This window comes from Taudactylus pleione, unplaced genomic scaffold, assembly GCF_031769625.1.
Source record: "Taudactylus pleione unplaced genomic scaffold, aTauple2 ptg002060l, whole genome shotgun sequence".
NCBI lineage: Eukaryota > Metazoa > Chordata > Amphibia > Anura > Myobatrachidae > Taudactylus > Taudactylus pleione.
This window is the reverse complement of record NW_028286455.1, coordinates 128934-148134: the sequence shown is the minus strand read 5'-3', so window position 1 is coordinate 148134 and position 19201 is coordinate 128934. Positions and strand designations below refer to the sequence as shown.

At 40.0% G+C, this 19201-nt stretch overlaps 1 protein-coding gene across 1 annotated transcript in view; it reads left to right on the top strand.

Moving 5' to 3' along the window:
- LOC148435695 (cell adhesion molecule CEACAM7-like) overlaps positions 1–3232 on the top strand; it is a 36790-nt gene extending 33558 nt beyond the window's left edge. Inside the window, exons 5-6 of the mRNA XM_088465636.1 lie at positions 2409–2431; positions 3152–3232. Of these exons, the coding sequence (XP_088321762.1) occupies positions 2409–2431; positions 3152–3232 (104 nt within the window). The remainder of the gene's footprint in view (positions 1–2408; positions 2432–3151) is intronic.
- Positions 3233–19201: the final 15969 nt, after the last annotated feature.

The window sequence follows — 19201 nt, the reverse complement described above, 5'->3', positions numbered from 1 at the left end:
AAATAAACCGGCTGAGTGCCTTTGTGTGGCTAGGCTGGCAAATAATGATTTAGGTTTTTACGTACTGTACTCTACAAGTTCTTACGCAAACTCAGAACAGGGAAGTTACAGGTATGCAAAAAAGTGAAGCAACGCTCATAGCGTTTAATGCAAATGGTGTGAGCTTTCTCAATCTACAGATCACACATTTGTACGGTTTCCCTAGTGTTTAACCCTTACTCCCATAATCTAATTCCAACCTCTCCCTAGTGCCTAACTCTAACCCCCCATAATTTAACCCTTACACTCCTCCTAGTGCCTAACCCTAATCCTCCCATAATCTAACTATAACCTTCCCCTAGAGCCTAACCCTAACCTCCCTACATCTGTAGCCTAACCCTAACTCTCCTCCTTGTATCTAACCCTAGTCCCCTAATCTAACTCTAACCTTACCCTAGAGCCTAACCCTAAACCCCAATAATTTAACTCTAACCTCTCCATAGTGCCTAACCCTAACACCCTATAATCTAACTGTAACCTCTCCCTAGTACCTAACCCTAACCTCCCTGCATCTGTAGCCTAATCCTAACTCTCCTCCTAGTGCATAACCCTAACCCCCCATAATCTAACGCTAACCTTCCCCTAGAGTCTAACCTTTACCCCTCATAATTTAACTCTAACCTCTCCTTAGTGCCCAACCCTAACCCCCCATAAACTAACTCCTTGCGCAAGGTAGTACACAGCACCCTGGCTAAATCAATTTGTGACTCCTCATTTTCCTTAGATCCCCAAGCACGCAAGCCCGTATATAATGGAGGCCTCGTTTATTGATCATCTGTTTTTTGGGACACTGGCACAGCTGAATCAGACTGTGAGGTGTGCCAATTTTTTTTATTTCGACAGGTATCCATTAAGGGACATATATATTGAAATCTTGTGAGATTTTTTTATTTTTTTTTATCTTTACTTTTTAATTATTATTATCTTTCTCCTCTTTTTAAGCCTAATGTGATGTTTGCTACATATTGATACATTGTATTGTATTGTCTGGATGATACATTTTTTATAAGTAAAATAAACATGGTTTATACTGTGACAATTTAGTAACTGTTTCCATTGCGCAGTTCTTTGTATCATATTGGCTATATTATCTTTTTAACCCTCACAGAAGGTTAATTGGACTACAGCATTAGATCCAGTGTGTTTTAATAACTTGGTAGCACCTATTTTCCAAGGGATGTCCCAGCTTTTCAATATTTGTGCCTGGAATTTTTCCATAACTGAGTGAGTGTACATTTCATTTCCCCTTATGCTGCTGACCTGATGCAATTTTCACCAGGGCCGAACTAGGATTTTTGTCACCAGGGGCAAGACAGTAATTTGGCGCCCCCCCTGGTAATTCCCTCTGCAGTAGTGCCCCTATAGTAATGCCCCCTGAGGTAATGCCCCTGTAGTAGTGCCCATATAGTAATGCCCCTGTAGTAGTGCCCATATGATAATGCCCCCATAGTAATGCCCCCATAGCAATGCCCCTGTAGTAGTGCCCATATTGTAATGCCCATATGTTAATACCCCCATAGTAATGCCCCTGTAGTGCCCATGCTCCCATATTAATGCCCTTGTTGTAATGCCCCTGTAGTGTCCATGCTATCATAGTAATGCCCCTGTAGTGCCCATGCCCCCATAGTAATATCCCTGTAGTGCCTTTACAGTAATGCCCTGTAGTGCTCATGCCCCCACAGTAATGCCCCTGTGGTAATGCCTCTGTAGTGCCCATGCCCCAATAGTAAAGCCCCTGTAGTGCTCATGCCCCATTAGTAATGCCCATTATTGCCCATGCCCCATAGTAATGCCCCTGCCCCCATAATAATGCCCCTGTAGTGCAGCTTATTAAAAAAAAAAATACTTACCTTGAACCCTGCTCCTGCATCCAGCATCGCATCCGGTCCGCCGGCTGCTCCTCGGAACTATGGGGGAAACATCATGACGTCTCCCCCATAGTGCCCATGGGGAGAGCCGGAAGCTGGAGTTCGGGAGAGAACTCCAGCCTCCGGCTCCGGCTACACCGCGCCGCTGCAGAGAAGGAGCCGGGTGCCCGCTGGTAATAAATATTACCAGTGGGCGCCCGGCTTGGAGCCTCTCTGCAGAGCCGGGCTGGAGGTCACTGGCACTGGGTACAGCGGCGCACCCGGGGCACGTGCACCTCCAGCCCCCCCCTAGTTGCGGCCCTGCTTTCACTGCCTGTTTTGATTCTATGGGTTTCATACCTCCCAACTACCCAATTTAGGTGGAACAGTTCTAATTTGCTGAGAACAAATGCAGACTCACAAACGCCATTACTGTTGTTTATGGTCTCATTTATGTGAAGAGATAATGTAACAAATAAAATAATGTAATTAATAATTAAATGTACTTTTTTTTCCATTTAGGTCATAGTGGCTCTCCATCTATGGTTAGTAATCACATTACTGTAATTTACTATTATTATTATTATTATTATTATTATTATTATTATTATAATAGTGGTGTAGATTATTATTATTACCAGTTATTTATATTGCGCACACATATTCCGCAGTGCTTTACAGACAATTTTTGGCCATTCACATCAGTCCTTATCACATATTATATCCCCTATCACATATTATCACATATTATATTACCTATCACATATTATATCCCCTATCACATATTATCACATATTATATTCCCTATCACACTTACACACTAGGGTTATTTTTTTTGTCAAGAGCCAGTGAACCTATCAGTATATATTTGGATTGTGGAAGGAAACCAGAGCACCCAGAAGAAACCCACGCCATCATAGGGAGAATATACAAACTCCACATAGTAAGGCCATTATCATCTAAAGATACCTAGAAATTGAGCAAATGATTTTAAGCATTGCTAAGTAGAGCAGCTTTAACTCAAATAGTTTGAATCATCGCTTTGGGATGACCGTGGCTACATCAGAGCAGTTGATCAGCTTAGAGGACATGTAGAGTAACCAGCACCATATTGGCAAGGTAGGAGCATGTATTAGTGATACTGCTATACAAAAGGAGAAGCACAGCTAGACGTATAGAAGGGCAGACTGCCACCATTATATGTTAGCAAATGACAACCTGGAAAAATCAGACTTTTTCTAACCCGTATTAATATTTTATTACAGGAACAGCCAGAGCTACAATATGCCGATATTGCATTCAAGAACAAAGATCCAGGAAAACAACAGGTGAAGCCCCCTCCCTAACACTTACTTGCCATTGTAATAGTATATAATGGTAATGTTATATTATGTAATGTTACGGTAGCTATCGTTATATTATTATTATTATTATCATCATAGTCAGCTTTTAACAGAGTAGCACAAATAGTAATTTTCACTGTTCAGGTTTAACTGCATGAATACAGTATATATGTTCATTTTACATTGTGAGAGGGGCGGCTGTAGGCAGAGGGCTCAGGGCCTGATTCAGAGTTGGGAATAGAGAGAGATATCGCTCAACTGATCATCTTGGTGAAACCATGCTGCACTGCAGGTGGGGCAGATTTAAAATGTGCAGAGAGATTTAGATTTGGGAGGGAGGTGTCCAAACTGATTTCTAAACTGTACAGTAATAAAGCTGTGCAGTATTTGTGGGCTACATGCAAAATCAGCCAGTATTTATCCCACATGTTAAAAATCTATGTATTTACACCCCTTGCATTGCAATATGGTTTGTCCAGGTTCACAGTTAAGTGCTATGTCTCTCTCTATTCCCAACTCTGAATCAGGCCCTCAGTACAGCTTTACTACAGCCCATGGCAGGAGATGCAGGATAGGCAAGAGCTATAGGCTTGATCCAGAGATAGACACAAATGCCATTGCAGCTGCAATCTCTCCCGGATCACAATTGCAAAATTATACTAATGAGCCTCTAACCGCCTAGCGCTTGACGCCCACTGACAGCATCTCACATGCACAAAACCAGATACATGGGATACAGATCAGGTGGCGATCAGCCTTCTGAGTAGGTCTAAGCTGTCGCAGACACAGTGGGTCTCCAGACACACAGAGGGCTCTCCTGCTGCCAGCAAGGACGCAGAGCCTAATTTATGCACGCCCAGAAAACACTGTTTAAATGGTCCCGACATGCCTATGTGCAATCGCTCAATCTGCATTAAATATCAGTATTGCGTCCACATCTGAATCAAGCTCTATATATACTCTACTTAAGAGGATCGGATAGGGATTATATATGTGACACCATATGGTAATGTGGTCATGGGACAGCCTGTTGTGATGCTCCCATTTACCCTCCCTGTGCCTACATCCTCCGGTCCCTCTGCTCTTTGAGCAACGTTTCAATATATACATAACAGCTTATTTATTACATATGGCAGCAGAGAACTGAGGCTTCAAGTACATTAGTTACAGTACTTAGAGCCCAGTAGATTGTATTAAGACTATAGTGGGAGATGTATCAAGCCTTGGAGAAAGATGGTCTATTTACTAAGCTTTGGATGGAGATAAAGTGGAAGGAGATAAAGTACCAACCAACCAGCTCCTACCTGTCATTTTTCAAACACAGTCTGTAACATGACAGTTAAGTCAGGTACACAAGGAACAATATGCTCTATGAGCGATATCATTCAGTGTTGTCCCCTCATCTACTGGGCTCAATGTTGTTCCCAACATTGAGCATACACGCTGAATGATATCGTTAACAATATCAGTCAGTGACGTCACCGGCCACAGTCCCCGAACATGCAGGGCCTGACGATATCATCAGGTTGGCCTGCATTTTCGGGCGACAGCAGACATCGTTAACAATCCGCGGGAGAACTCATAGTTAGCGATGTCATGCTTACACACGGAATGTTATTGAACAATAATGATATCGTTACTAATCCTAACTGTCATGTATTTAAAAAATGACAGTTAGGAGCTGATTGGTTGGAGCACTATTTAAGATTAGAATCAAATGATAACAAAAATTTTACTCGCTGATAAATTTGGGTGTTGGTTGCTCATAGTTACCTGTTTTAAGAGTACTAGGGAATCAGTAAGTTTTCCCAGATTGCATTGCAAGTGAACCTATCTTCCTAAATTTTTCATATTAAAACATTCACTGGATAATAAGTAAAAGCATTTCAGTTTCAATCTTTACATCACAAGTATTTGTGACGTTCACAACTAGTAAGTGTGCGTGCTACGTCTTTGTACCCCTATGTCCAATATCTACCTGAGCTCCTCCATTATTTAACGTGATTGCAATCAAGTAGCAAAAGGGAAAATTAGAAAAAAATAATTAGATGTAATTAACAAAAAATATTTATATGCTGCTCATTAGATTAATTATACTTGTAACCGAATAAAAAATATACAATATCATATAAGCATATAATGTAACTACACAGAACAGTGCTACCTTTAGGCAACTGCCTAATTTGCCTATGTGGTGAATGCAGTTGCTGCTATCTCTGTATGTACATTGGCGGTCAGTACATCCTGCCTGTACATTATATACAGTGAATAATATTTTAAAACCAATTTACTCATTTAATAACCTGTCCATGTATTTTTTTCTTTTAGCCTCCATCAGGAGCATTGTATGAAAATGGGATTTTACAGGGGCAGCCTCCAGCTGAGAACATTGTATACTCCGAAATAAGATTACAGTGACCTCTTCCCCGAACGGGAAACAGTATTCCATTATTTCTACAATTCATTCATTTTATCACACGTCAGCTCTGCATCAGGATTTTAGGAGTGATCATCTTCTTGTGACACTGTCTGAAGTATAAGATGTTGGTCTGGCAATGTCAGGAAGTAGCTCAGTCTGTGATAGCGGAACATGAGCTGTCTATGGCTGGTCAGTGTCACAATATATTGTTCTCACGTTGAAGAGATCGCTGTAATGTTGGAAAGACTGATAACATACTATATAATTCATGTCTCAAAATAAACTCAGGTTGTCAGTGTCACTGACTGATGCAGATTATGGACTTGCTGGAGAACGTCTGTGTCAGTTTATGTTGCTGACTATATTGTGTCTGTTATGTATCCATAGATTAAACTGTATTGTATCCATGGACTTAGCTTTACACTGTTCTAAGGGGTAAATTTACTAAAGTGAGAGTTTTTAGAATTGGAGATGTTGCCCATAGCAACCAATCAGATTCTAGCTATTATCTTCCAGAAGGTGCTAGTTAAATGTTAAGTAGAATCTGATTTTTTGCTATGGGCAATATCTCCACATCTAAAAAGTTTCACCTTAGTAAATACCCCTTAGATGCAACTACTTAAGGCCTCAATTTCAGTAAGAAATAAATATTTTGCCTTATGCCTTTATATGGTCATGGAACTGTTGATGACTTATAATATCCTTATAAATTACCTCATGAGTTACTACTCTTGTGCCCTTAGTTCAAATGTGGATCTGTAATATCTTGATAACAGCAGGATAAATAGTACATTAAATTAAATATGAGATTGGGGATGCAGTTTATAGACCGGCGAACTAAATGCCGCCGGTCTATATCCCAACAGGAGAAGCCCAATGGAGGACTATCTTAATCCCGATGCTGGAACGCCGAAGGATGACAGCCTGAATGAGGTAAGTCCGAGGCATCCTTAGTGTTAGCTGTGCGGGGGGGAGGAGAGAGTTAGGTTTAGGGAATGTAGCGGGGTTAAGGTTAGTTTTTTTGGGGGGAAGGTTAGGATTAGGCACCTCTAGAGGAGAGGGTTAGGGTTAGGCACCCCCGGGGGTAGGTTAGGATTAGGCACCCCCTGGGAGGGTTAGGTTTAGGGTGCAGGAAGGGGGCATTAGGTTTAGGCACCCACGAGGGGGACTTAGGGTTAGGCACCACCCCGGGAGTTTTAGGGTTAAGCACTCCTAGGGGAGGGTTAGGGTTATGGGGGGAGAGGGGTTGGTTAGGGTACTTACCGGCCGGCTTCGGGATCTCCTTCTGTCAGGCTTCTCCAGGCTAAACAGCCGCCGGTATTTCTTACTGATACCTAAGATTGTTAGGATTAGAAATTTGCAGGTATTTGAAGGCTCCATAGCAAACGTTTGTAAGGGCCCCTATGTACCACCAAATGATTAAATGTATATAACACATGTAGCCCTGACAAGGAAGATGTGTCCCCCTCAGCTCTGGGCCACATACCAGCTACACCCCTTGCACCTATGGTAGTTATGCCCATGCCTGTGTTACAAGGGTTCAAGAATTTGTTTTTGTGAAATCTGATTGAGTTTAAAATTGACTAAGCTAACAAACATAATCATAAACACAATAGGTAATTTGTTTTGTATTTTGTTAAAAACTTTGTTCCAGCGTGTAATATACCCGGCATGAGAAAAACTATTGTACAGCAATGATAATTTTTACCTGAAAGTACAGAGTAAACTCGCAGTTTTTCATTCGCACCTCCCTGGGGGTAAGAGATGTATATGAAGGTACATCTTCTTCTGGTCGGGCAGCTGAGGTCCTTCATAGCTCACCTGAAAAAATGGCGGACAGACCCAGCAATATATTTCATGTATTTGTGTAGCAGCACAAAAGAATTGTTATAGATTGTCCTGAAAACTTGTCTTCATGCCACATACATAGCAGTTTATGCACAGTTCATCTTACTGAGAGATACTTCCTGTGCAAATAATATTCATTATGGGACCAGGATATCATGTATTATCTGAAGTTTTAGTAAGTATGTAAATGCTGATCATTGTACATAATATGGGTGTGAATATGTTCATAGGTACAAATAAAATGACTTTGTACTGTATTTCGTAATATTCTTCTATATCTTATTCTTATGTATGAACACTTGCAAAATTAAAATGTTAAAAAATGTAGAAAAGAAGAACAATAAATCAATCAAACAGGACAAGACCGAATGTCCCTCCTACTGAAGACTCTGCACTATACAACCAGAAATATTCACTTACCACAAGTGCATTGATTTTTTCTATAGTGTCACCCTCTGTCAGCGTTGGACTGATGTATGAAGAATTCCCTGTAAATCCAGTTGTAAAACATACAGATTTTATACACAATCCATATTAATACACAATAAGCTATACTCTATAGCTATATAAGAATAAAGTCTTGTTTTATGTTTGTTATTGTTCTGTATTGTTTTGGCAATATCTGGGGCAAATAAAGCCCCTTTTCTAGTTTTTTGTTGAAAAAAAAAAAATGATGTGCTACTTCAGGGTTGGGTTTTTTATCTATGAATAGGGATGCCCAGAGCCGTAAGTAATAATTTTGATGCCCTGTGCCAGAAATAGCATTGGTGAACCCCCCCCGCCTCTTTGTCTAAACAGGCACAGTGCACACGGCAGGCATGCGGCCCAAAAAAGGTTGTGGTCTTGTTGGGAAAGGTCATGGCCACTCTATAATACCCCCAATTCACATTACCAGACACAGTAGTGCCCCTTATTCACATTACACTAGATAGCAGTGTCCCTTATAGACGTTACGCTACACAACAACAATAGTAATGCCCCTTACACATTATGACCACACAGTAGTAGGTGCCATTACACATTAAGTAACACAGTTTTAATGCCCCTTATACATTATGACCACACAGTTGTTATGCCCATTTCACATTATCCACAAATTAGTAGTGCCCCTTACACATTATAACCACACAGTAGTAATGCCCCATACACATTATGACCACACAGTAGTAATGCCCCTTACACATTATAACCACACAGTAGTAATGCTCCTTACACATTATGACCACACAGTAATAATGCCCCTTACACATTATAACCACACAGTAGTAATGCTCCTTACACATTATGACCACACAGTAGTAATGACCCTTACACATTATGAACACACAGTAGTAATGACCCTTACACATTATGAACACACAGTAGTAATGCCCCTTAGACATTATGACCACACAGTAGTAATGCCCCTTACACATTATGACCACACAGTAGTAATACCCCTTACACATAATGAACACACAGTAGCAATGCCCCTTACACATTATAACCACACAGTAGTAATGCCCCTTACACATTATCCACAAAGTAGTAATGCCCCTTACACATTATGCCCAAAGTAGTAATGCCCCTTACACATTATCAACAAAGTAGTAATGCCCCTTACACATTATCCACAAAGTAGTAATGCCCCTTACACATTATAACCACACAGTAGTAATGCCCCTTACACATTATAACCACACAGTAGTAATGCCCCTTACACATTATAACCACACAGTAGTAATGCTCCTTACACATTATGCCAAAAATAGTAATGCCCCTAACACATTATCCACAAAGTAGTAATGCCCCTTATACATTATGCCAAAAATAGTAATGCCCCTTACACATTATGCCCAAAGTAGTAATGCCCTTTACACATTATGCCCAAAGTAGTAATGCCCTTTACACATTATGCCCAAAGTAGTAATGCCCCTTACACATTATCCACAAAGTAGTAATGCCCCTTACACATTATGCCAAAAATAGTAATGCCCCTTACACATTATGCCCAAAGTAGTAATGCCCTTTACACATTATGCCCAAAGTAGTAATGCCCCTTATGCATTATGCCCAAAGTAGTAATGCCCCTTACACATTATGCCCAAAGTAGTAATGCCCCTTACACATTATCAACAAAGTAGTAATGCCCCTTACACATTATCCACAAAGTAGTAATGCCCCTTACACATTATAACCACACAGTAGTAATGCCCCTTACACATTATAACCACACAGTAGTAATGCTCCTTACACATTATGCCAAAAATAGTAATGCCCCTTACACATTATCCACAAAGTAGTAATGCCCCTTATACATTATGCCAAAAATAGTAATGCCCCTTACACATTATGCCCAAAGTAGTAATGCCCTTTACACATTATGCCCAAAGTAGTAATGCCCTTTACACATTATGCCCAAAGTAGTAATGCCCCTTACACATTATCCACAAAGTAGTAATGCCCTTTACACATTATGCCCAAAGTAGTAATGCCCTTTACACATTATGCCCAAAGTAGTAATGCCCCTTACACATTATCCACAAAGTAGTAATGCCCCTTACACATTATGCCAAAAATAGTAATGCCCCTTACACATTATGCCCAAAGTAGTAATGCCCTTTACACATTATGCCCAAAGTAGTAATGCCCCTTATGCATTATGCCCAAAGTAGTAATGCCCCTTACACATTATGCCCAAAGTAGTAATGCCCCTTACACATTATCAACAAAGTAGTAATGCCCCTTACACATTATCCACAAAGTAGTAATGCCCCTTACACATTATAACCACACAGTAGTAATGCTCCTTACACATTATGCCAAAAATAGTAATGCCCCTTACACATTATCCACAAAGTAGTAATGCCCCTTATACATTATGCCAAAAATAGTAATGCCCCTTACACATTATGCCCAAAGTAGTAATGCCCTTTACACATTATGCCCAAAGTAGTAATGCCCTTTACACATTATGCCCAAAGTAGTAATGCCCCTTACACATTATCCACAAAGTAGTAATGCCCCCTACACATTATGCCAAAAATAGTAATGCCCCTTACACATTATGCCCAAAGTAGTAATGCCCTTTACACATTATGCCCAAAGTAGTAATGCCCCTTACTCATTATGCCCAAAGTAGTAATGCCCCTTACACATTATGCCCAAAGTAGTAATGCCCCTTACTCATTATGCCCAAAGTAGTAATGCCCCTTACACATTATGCCCAAAGTAGTAATGCCCCTTACACATTATAAATAATAATGACAGCGCAAAACCGTGTAATGCAGCCCCTAAGGGGAATGGAAGACTCTTCACAAATCCTCAAGTGGTTAAATTGTACAGAAATAGCCTCATCTCAGATGGTGCAGAACACATGCAATAAAATAAATCAGCCCTTACATCTAAAAGTTTCATTGTATCTGGATGAGGTAGTTTCAATGGTTTTTAAGGACATAAGTTTTCTCCATATACACAGGAAAACTTCACTTCTCCAAATAATTCCTCAATGGCTCAGATATAAAAGAGAAAAACACAAAAAATAGTAAAATATAGCCAAAAAAATGTAAAAACTTTTATTCTGACATCACACTCACATTTAAAAGAACTTTACAAAGCATATAACCACAATGGGTATACATACTGTATGGTGCACACTCGCTCATCTCATCAATTAATTACCCTCCCAGATTGAATAGGATTTTGAAGCTCAGAATCCTAGGATCCTCCCTCCTCCTTAGGGCAGCAGTCAGAGACGATGGCAGCGGTTCCCCATAAACAGTCTGTTATCATGTACAGTACTTTACAGTACATACTTTAGTACAGTAAAGTCCACAGGTAGGAGCAAAAATAAGAAAAAGGAGCAAAAGAAGTAGCAATTTGCACTATGGCCTTGCTTAAAAGACTTCAGCACACATAACATGTGGCACTGGTCACATCACAGCAGTCCTGGGTGCACAACAATACCCATCTTATAAAATGTATGAAACAAGCGCTAATTCTTATGTGTAAGCAATCTTCATTTTAAAACAATAACAACATAAAAATCAATATATAAAAAACAAAAACATCTTGAATAAATGTTTACAGCTCTTGTTAGAGTGGGTTGAAGGGTGGATCAATGTGATGATAGTGGTTATCTGCAATAACTAGAATAAATCTGTCCCTGCCTTACCCTATACTGGTGATCTTCCTCCTCCTGGATGCAGCCCAGTTATAAGCCAGCTTATCTTCCTGTGCGGTCCGTTCTTCTGCTTCTCCAGAAGCTTGCTGAAACGATGACAGATTCATGACATTCGCCACATCGCAGTTGTATGACATCACTGGCAGCCCAATATGAGACGGGAATGTTACTGCTCGAACTATGTCCCTTTCCCACTACACCAACGCGTTTCACACTTCACAAGTTTTTTTTCAAGGATGGGACTACACTTCTAATGCTCTTTATTTATACTAAAAAAGCTTTATTGTCCAATTTAGGGTTGAAGACAGGAAGTCATTTTCAAATAAGCGTCTAGCTCATGGTAAAAATTGTAAAGAAAACATACAAAATAAAAAGTTTTTTATTCTTGTATGTTTCATTGTTTTTTTCAGGATTGCTATTTCATATGTAGTTAGGTTGTAAATGATAAGTATGTTAAACATGATAAGTGTGCATGTTAGAAAACACAAGGTTAGTGATTATAAAAGTGGGTTTATAAAATCATAAAAAATCCATAGAAAATTCATAAAAGGAACAAAATTAAGATTTTTTAAAAAAGTTTAAGAATTTATTAAAAATATGCTAATTCTATATCAGTATGTAGCCAATATGGCTTTGTTTTCTTCTGTTTTAATGTGGTGGTCAGATCGCCACCTCTCCGCAGGGTTTGAACTTGTTGGATACCTACAAAAAAAAATAAGAACATCTTAAATGAGCAGACACACTGAGTTTATAGTCCTTTAAGTATATTGTAAATGTGTTCTGCTATTCGTGTTTTAAGTTTTCTTTTGGTTTGCCCTATGTATTGGGTTTTTACAAAGACATTCCAAAAAGTATATTTCTCCCTCAGTTTCATAGCTGATACTTTTTTTTATTTTATACTCCTTTTTTGTTTGATTGCACTGGAATCTTTTTATTGGTTTGGTACTGCATTTCTGATTTTTACATCCTTTGCATTTCAAACAGTGGAAGAATCCTTTTTTATTTTCATCTTTTTCTTGGTCAGTTTTTAAGCAACTTTTGGTGAGCTACTGTTTGAATTTTTTTGCTTTTCTATATATTATTCTGGGCTTTGGAGGTATGATTGATCTGATTTCATTATCCAGGTGGAGTACAGATATGCCCAGCAATAGTGTTGCAGATGGCCTCGCAAATTGCAGGCCTGTGATTGGGTACGCGTACTGCATATGCAACCGTGCCTTCATAGAAATTAATGGTACGATCGCAGTGTGCACCATAGCAAACTGTAGCATATGGATGATTGGGGAATTGGATGGTGTGATGCACACACACGTTTTTGGTGCGATCAGCCACAATGTAACTGGGTGCATCTGTATATGCCAGAATTTTGCCACAATTTTTTCTATTTCTTTATAAATTACTGTTGTATTGGGTTATGAATGTGACTTGTGGATCTTCTTTCTTTGTTTTTGTTTGGTACTTAAGGTCTTTTTTTTACATTGCTGTGGTTTTCAATTTGTTGTAGTAATAATGGCTCTTTGTAACCTTTATTTTCAAATTGTTTTTTTCATAATTCCACATTGATTTTGAAATATAATTGGTTATAATTCCTTCTTATCCTTTGGAATTGACCTCCCACTATGTTTTTAATCCAGTTGACATGGTGGTTGCTGTTAATAAGTAGCATATAATTGTCGCTGAATTCTTTGATGTGTGTTCTGGTATTAATTTTTTCTTCTTTTATATAGATTTCTAGATCTAAAAAGACAACCATCTCAGTGCTATATAATTTATGGTGGTAAATTCTAAGTTAATAAGTTGTTTTTGATATGTTAAATAACGTTTTTTAGTTGATCTTCTGGTCCGTCCCATATAAAGAACACATCATTGATGTATTATTTCCAATTTATGATGTGTTTGTTGTTATTCTAGATTTGTCATTCTTCCCACCAAGCCACAGATATGTTGGCATAGCTGGGTGCAAATAATGTACCCATCACTGTACCTTTTTTCTGTAAAAAGAAATTGTTGTCATACAAAAAATAATTATGTCACAAAATTAAATCTATGCTCTCCATTATGAAATTAATATGTATTGGGTATTTCTGTTTGTTCAGAGAGGAACTGGCATGCAGCTTCGCATTCTTTGTCATGATGTATGCATGTAGAGAGTGACTTGACGTAACTAGTGCATATAATATAGGTGTTTTTCCACTGTGTTTTCTCTATCACGAAGAATATACATTAAGTCCCTATGGTACTTTTTTTTCTAGTTCTACTAGATCTTGCAGATAAACACCAATATATTTTGAAAGGTGGGACGTAAGAGAATTGATACCCAAAATTATTGTCTGGCTTTTGTGGATCTTTGGTAGATGGTAAAAAGTGGGAAATTTTTGGAATAGATTTGTTATATAATCATATTCTTTCTTTGTTAATATTCCCATCTTGAGGGCTTCATTGAGATGTTCAATTAGCTTTTTTGGAAATTCTTTGTTGGATCTTTTTTGAGTTTTTCATGTTTCCTCATCTGAAAAGAGTTTCAAGTTCTCTAAGTGCTTTCCTTTCTTATGATAAGTTCAGAATTATTTTCATTCTTTCTGAAAGGCTTTCAATTTCTACTTCCATCAACTTCTTAAACATATGGGAACCTTTTACATGAGTCAGATGAAATGTCGTTGCCGGTTTCAGTGATGTGTATATATATTGTTGGGTAATGTTGGTGGTTTGTCTTATCAAAGGGCTTTTCATATACCATTTCATCAGGCATAGTTTTCTGATATTTTTTTTAGAATCAATGTATTGATCAAACGTATTGATTGTAGAATGAGGTGTGAATTTTAAACCTTTTTTAAGTACATTTTCTTGTTCCAGAGTGAATTCTTTTCAACTGAGATTGTTTATTAATTTCTTTTCATCTGTAGGTAAGGTATTGAGGTTTGGTTTATTTTTTTCTACTTTCACCTCTTGTTCCTCTCTGTCTTCATTTTGTCATTTACTCCATTTTTTCTGTGATGATTTCTTATGGTCTGGTGGTTCTTCTGTGTTCCAGGTTGCTTCTAAAAATCAATCTCATCTTCTTCATCTGATAATAAGATAATTTCTCTTTGGAATTTCTTTCTCACAATTGACTCTTTTTCATTTTATCTTCTTTTAGTATTGGTCATGAGGGTTTGGTAATTTGATGTTTCTTCTCTTTGAGCTTATTGAATTCCTTGATGGAATGACTGCCTTACTAATTTATATGGATTATTTCCTGAATATGAAAAATTATTTTGATTGTATGGTAGACATTTTTTTGGGGCTCCTGTTGTTCTTGGATGTTACTTAAGTAGAGACTGTCTTCAGAAGAATCCCATATGTGTTATGAACCTCTGGGTGATTCACTGTGAAAAAATTTTCAGGAAAAGGAAGCTCAATAAGATGTTGTGAGCTGATTGATCAAGAGTCAATTGATAAAAGAGTTGATTATGAGGACAACATGGCTCCTAATTGAAATGCACTTGGCTAGTAGCAGTCTTGATGACTGGTATGCACTTGGCTAGTTGCAGCCTGAATAGCTGGTATGCGCTTGGCTAGTTGCAGTCTTGAGGACTGGTATGCACGTGGCTAGTTGCAGCCTGAATAGCTGGTATGCACTTGGCTAGTTGCAGTCTGAATAGCTGGTATGCACTTGGTTAGTTGCAGTCTTGAGGACTGGTATGCACTTGGATAGTTACAGCCTGAATAGCTGGTATGCACTTGGCTAGTTGCAGCCTGAATAGCTGGTATGCACTGAGGGATATCATGAATTTCTTCAAAAGTTATGTCTTGCTTGAATATACAGACATTGAATTGCAACTGAAATTGAGGAGTTGTAAATTGGAGATAGTGCACATAACACTGAATAGTAGTGCAGACAGCTAGATGTTATTAGCTGATTGACCACACAGACACAGAGAGGCTGCTGAGAGAGCTGGAATGAATAAATAAAAGATCACAATACTGAAGTGCAGCTGACACTGCTATAATGTACTTGCTGAGAATCCACACAGACACTGAGGTGTGGCAGGTACTGCTCCCGTAGTCATGTGCAAGTTAATCACACACGCGGGGAAATGGCAGCCACTGCTTAGATGTAATTTGCAGGGAGCACACAGACACTGAGGTGTGGCAGGTACTGCTCTGATGTCAATTGCAGATAATTACACACATGATGAGAAGCGTCAGCCACTGCTTAGATGTAACTTGCAGGGAGATCATAGACACTGAACATGAGGAGCTGGAACACACAGAAGGATAACCTCTCACTGGAATCGGAAGCCACAACAAACGCTATAGCTGGCATCAGAGTAGAGCACCAGCAGAGGTAAAGAAGAAAGGTGGTCCAATCAGTGCAGGGAGGTGGAGAAAGAACAGTCAGGTAGGAAGATCTTGTGGAGCAGCAGCATGGCATTCTTGTCTGCTAGCAATGGGCCTGAGAAAATAACCCAGAGCACCATTGTCAGACAAGGTGCAGGGGCGGCTTGTGACAATGCGGGAAGAAACGCGTTAGGTATTGGAAATTACCCCTATAGCACAGTTTTTACAAGCACAGCTTCTCCACAAAGACCAGCACCTGTATTGTATGCCTGTTTTTACTCGTCAATTTATACGGGCAGACCGCTGGTTGTACCCCACTGTAAGCGTGACACATTGATTGACGGCGTGCTGCTGACCACACCAGGAGACAGAGAATGGGCAGACCGCTGATTGTGCCCCACTGTGAGTGAGATACGTTGATTGGCGGCGGAGACAGCAGGAGACAGAGGACTATATTCAATTAGAGGCGAAAAGCCATTTTTGCCTGTTTTTTTGAGAACATTTTGCCTAAAAAAAATTTGACAAATTAAATTCCAGGACAATTTCGCCTAAGCGGAAACAATTCTCCAAAAAAGATTCTCCAATCAATAGCAGGTGAAAAGAAATGCAAAATCTGTATTTTGGGGTGCAAACATGGGGAAATGACTCAGAACCCTTGGGATAGCCCCCCAAAGGACAAGTGTACAAAAAACCAAAAACCTAAGAACACCCCAAAAAAGACATGTAATTTTTGGGGTGAAAATTTAAAAAGTGGGGGGATAAACATAAAAAGTAGTGAAATAGACTTCTTGGGGGTCCCCAAGTATGGGTCAGGTGTTTTTGGGATTGCAGGTGCATGCAGCAGGTGGATTTTTCATGTTTTTAAAAAGTTAACTTTAGAGACGAATAAAAACATGCTAGCACCCGTTTTCAAGTACCCCAAATTTGACAGGAATACTTATTTTCACCAAAAATACAGCTTTATGCCATTCTTCACCACTTTTACAAAGACGCTAATAGCAAGCAATTTACACAACTTAAGTACCCAAAATAGTTTTATTAGGGCTATTAGTACACATCTATATTGATTCTCTATGTTAATGTATCTTTTTCTGGGGTACAGACTGATTTCCCGAATTCTTTCAGTACTTTTCGCCTGTTCCGCATTCGCCTATTTCTGTTTTCGCATGTTTTGCAATTGAAGTAGGCGAAAAGCTGGGACGAGCACGGAATAAATTCGCCTCTGAAACAGGCGAATGAGTCGGATAGCCGAAAACTTTGCCTCTAATTGAATTCCCCTCAGAGAGCGGGGGATTCATCAAGGCGCTGCGTTGGGTTTGCCCTGCTGCGGTGGCCACACCACAAGCTACCTGTCACCCCGCTCCCCTGGCTAATATTCCTATGGAGTTATACAATAGGCCGTGTTAGTTGCTACACCGAGGAGGCTGTTTCACCAGCGGCTTACTAGAAGTACTGGCAAGTGACTGAGCTTATTGTCGGCTATATCGACTATTAACATTATAGGTATACCCTATGAGCGGCGTTTTGACGCTCAGACACACCTGCGTTCGCACCACCATCTCCCCGGTTTTCAAGGACCTTCCCCGTTTAGAGTGGAGATTTGTCATCATTTCGGTGGTTTTCTGAACATTGTGCTGACTCAATACATCTTTTATAAAGCGATTATATATTTTGCTGTTTTTCAAACATCATTTATAACTTAAAGGTGTGTGGATTTTTTATTTTTTTCACACAGAGGGTCTCATTCAGACCCGCTCGTGAGCGTTGTATGCTCGCAAGCGGGTCGATGTTTCCCAAATGCGCATGACGGAGGCTGCTCCGTCGTGCGCATGCGCGAGACCCGGCGAGCGACGGGGAAGCCGTCGCTTGGGGTCTCGCACCGAAGGGGGCGTGCTGTCGATGGTGAGTGACAGCACGCCCCCTTTGGAGGGTGTGCCGGGGGCGTGGCTGCCCAGACGGAGGCGTTCCCATGGGAACGCCTACCGTCTGGGTCCGGCCCCACTGACATCAATAGTGATGTCAGTGGGAGTGTTTTTGGCTCTGATAGAGCCAAAAGCACTCCGGCTTGCATCAGACGAGACCCTACCGCAAGGGTCTCATCGCAAGCCCGATGGTCACGATGGTCTTGACCATCGCGACCATCTTTTTGACCGCTCGCATAAGCTGTGGGTGGTCACCCACAGCTATGCGAGCGGCCAGGAGGCCGCTCCAATTTAAGGTAGGCTGGCCCTGCTTCAGAGCAAGCGCTCTGGTTAGAGCGTCCGGCTCTGAATCAGGCCCAGAGACTTTTATATATACTGGACGCAGCTGTGAGGATCTTTTACATTTTATGCAGTATAAATTGGAGCTGTGGGGATTTGGATACAATTTAGAAGACTACTATTGCTACTGTTGTTGCATTTCAAATATTGCTATAAGTTTCATTATGACCTTACTGTGTATATGTTTTCATATATTTATATCTTTCGCTATAAGAGTCTATAAACGTGTTTTCTGAAAATATATATTTATTTGTGGATATTTATTTCATTTTCACAGCGCTGTTTTTATAATCAACAGAAACTGTTTATCCCGTTTACTGCTGAGGGATTTCTCGCCTCTGAGAAAATATTATCAGGCTGGTCATACATTATTCCAACATAAATATCATTAACTGGAGAAAACTATTTATTAAACCAAACTTAAAGTGTTGGGGAAAAAAATCTCAAAAAGTAAAACACACAAAAACACGTAAATAAACTTCATCATGGCCACATAAGCAGACAAACCATGAGACGAGTATACTAAGTGATCAAATACACTCCTACTGTATGTGAATGGTACAAATCAATTGAGAAAGTTAAAACAGGTTACATACCTTAAAGCATAGGGCCTGATTCAGACGCGTTCGCACGCAGCCATCAGGGGGCCGAATATGCAAATCCTGCATTTGCACAGGAAGACATCAGGACGCCCACTATGTCTTAGCGTGTGGCGGCAATGCAATCGCAAGCAGGTCTAATGCCGCCCACTTTCCCTTCGCAGCACACGTCATCTCCAGGAAGTGTATATATCGGTAACATCGAGAACCATCGGAGGCATACGCAAAGCTTATAGTTACCCTACCGCAAGCACTGCGAGTGCTTCAGTGTTTTAAACAGCCAGGTGACGTGTACAATGATGCTGCCTTTTAATTATGCACACCCTAGGAGCAGCGTTTTGACGCTCAGACGCACCTGCGTTC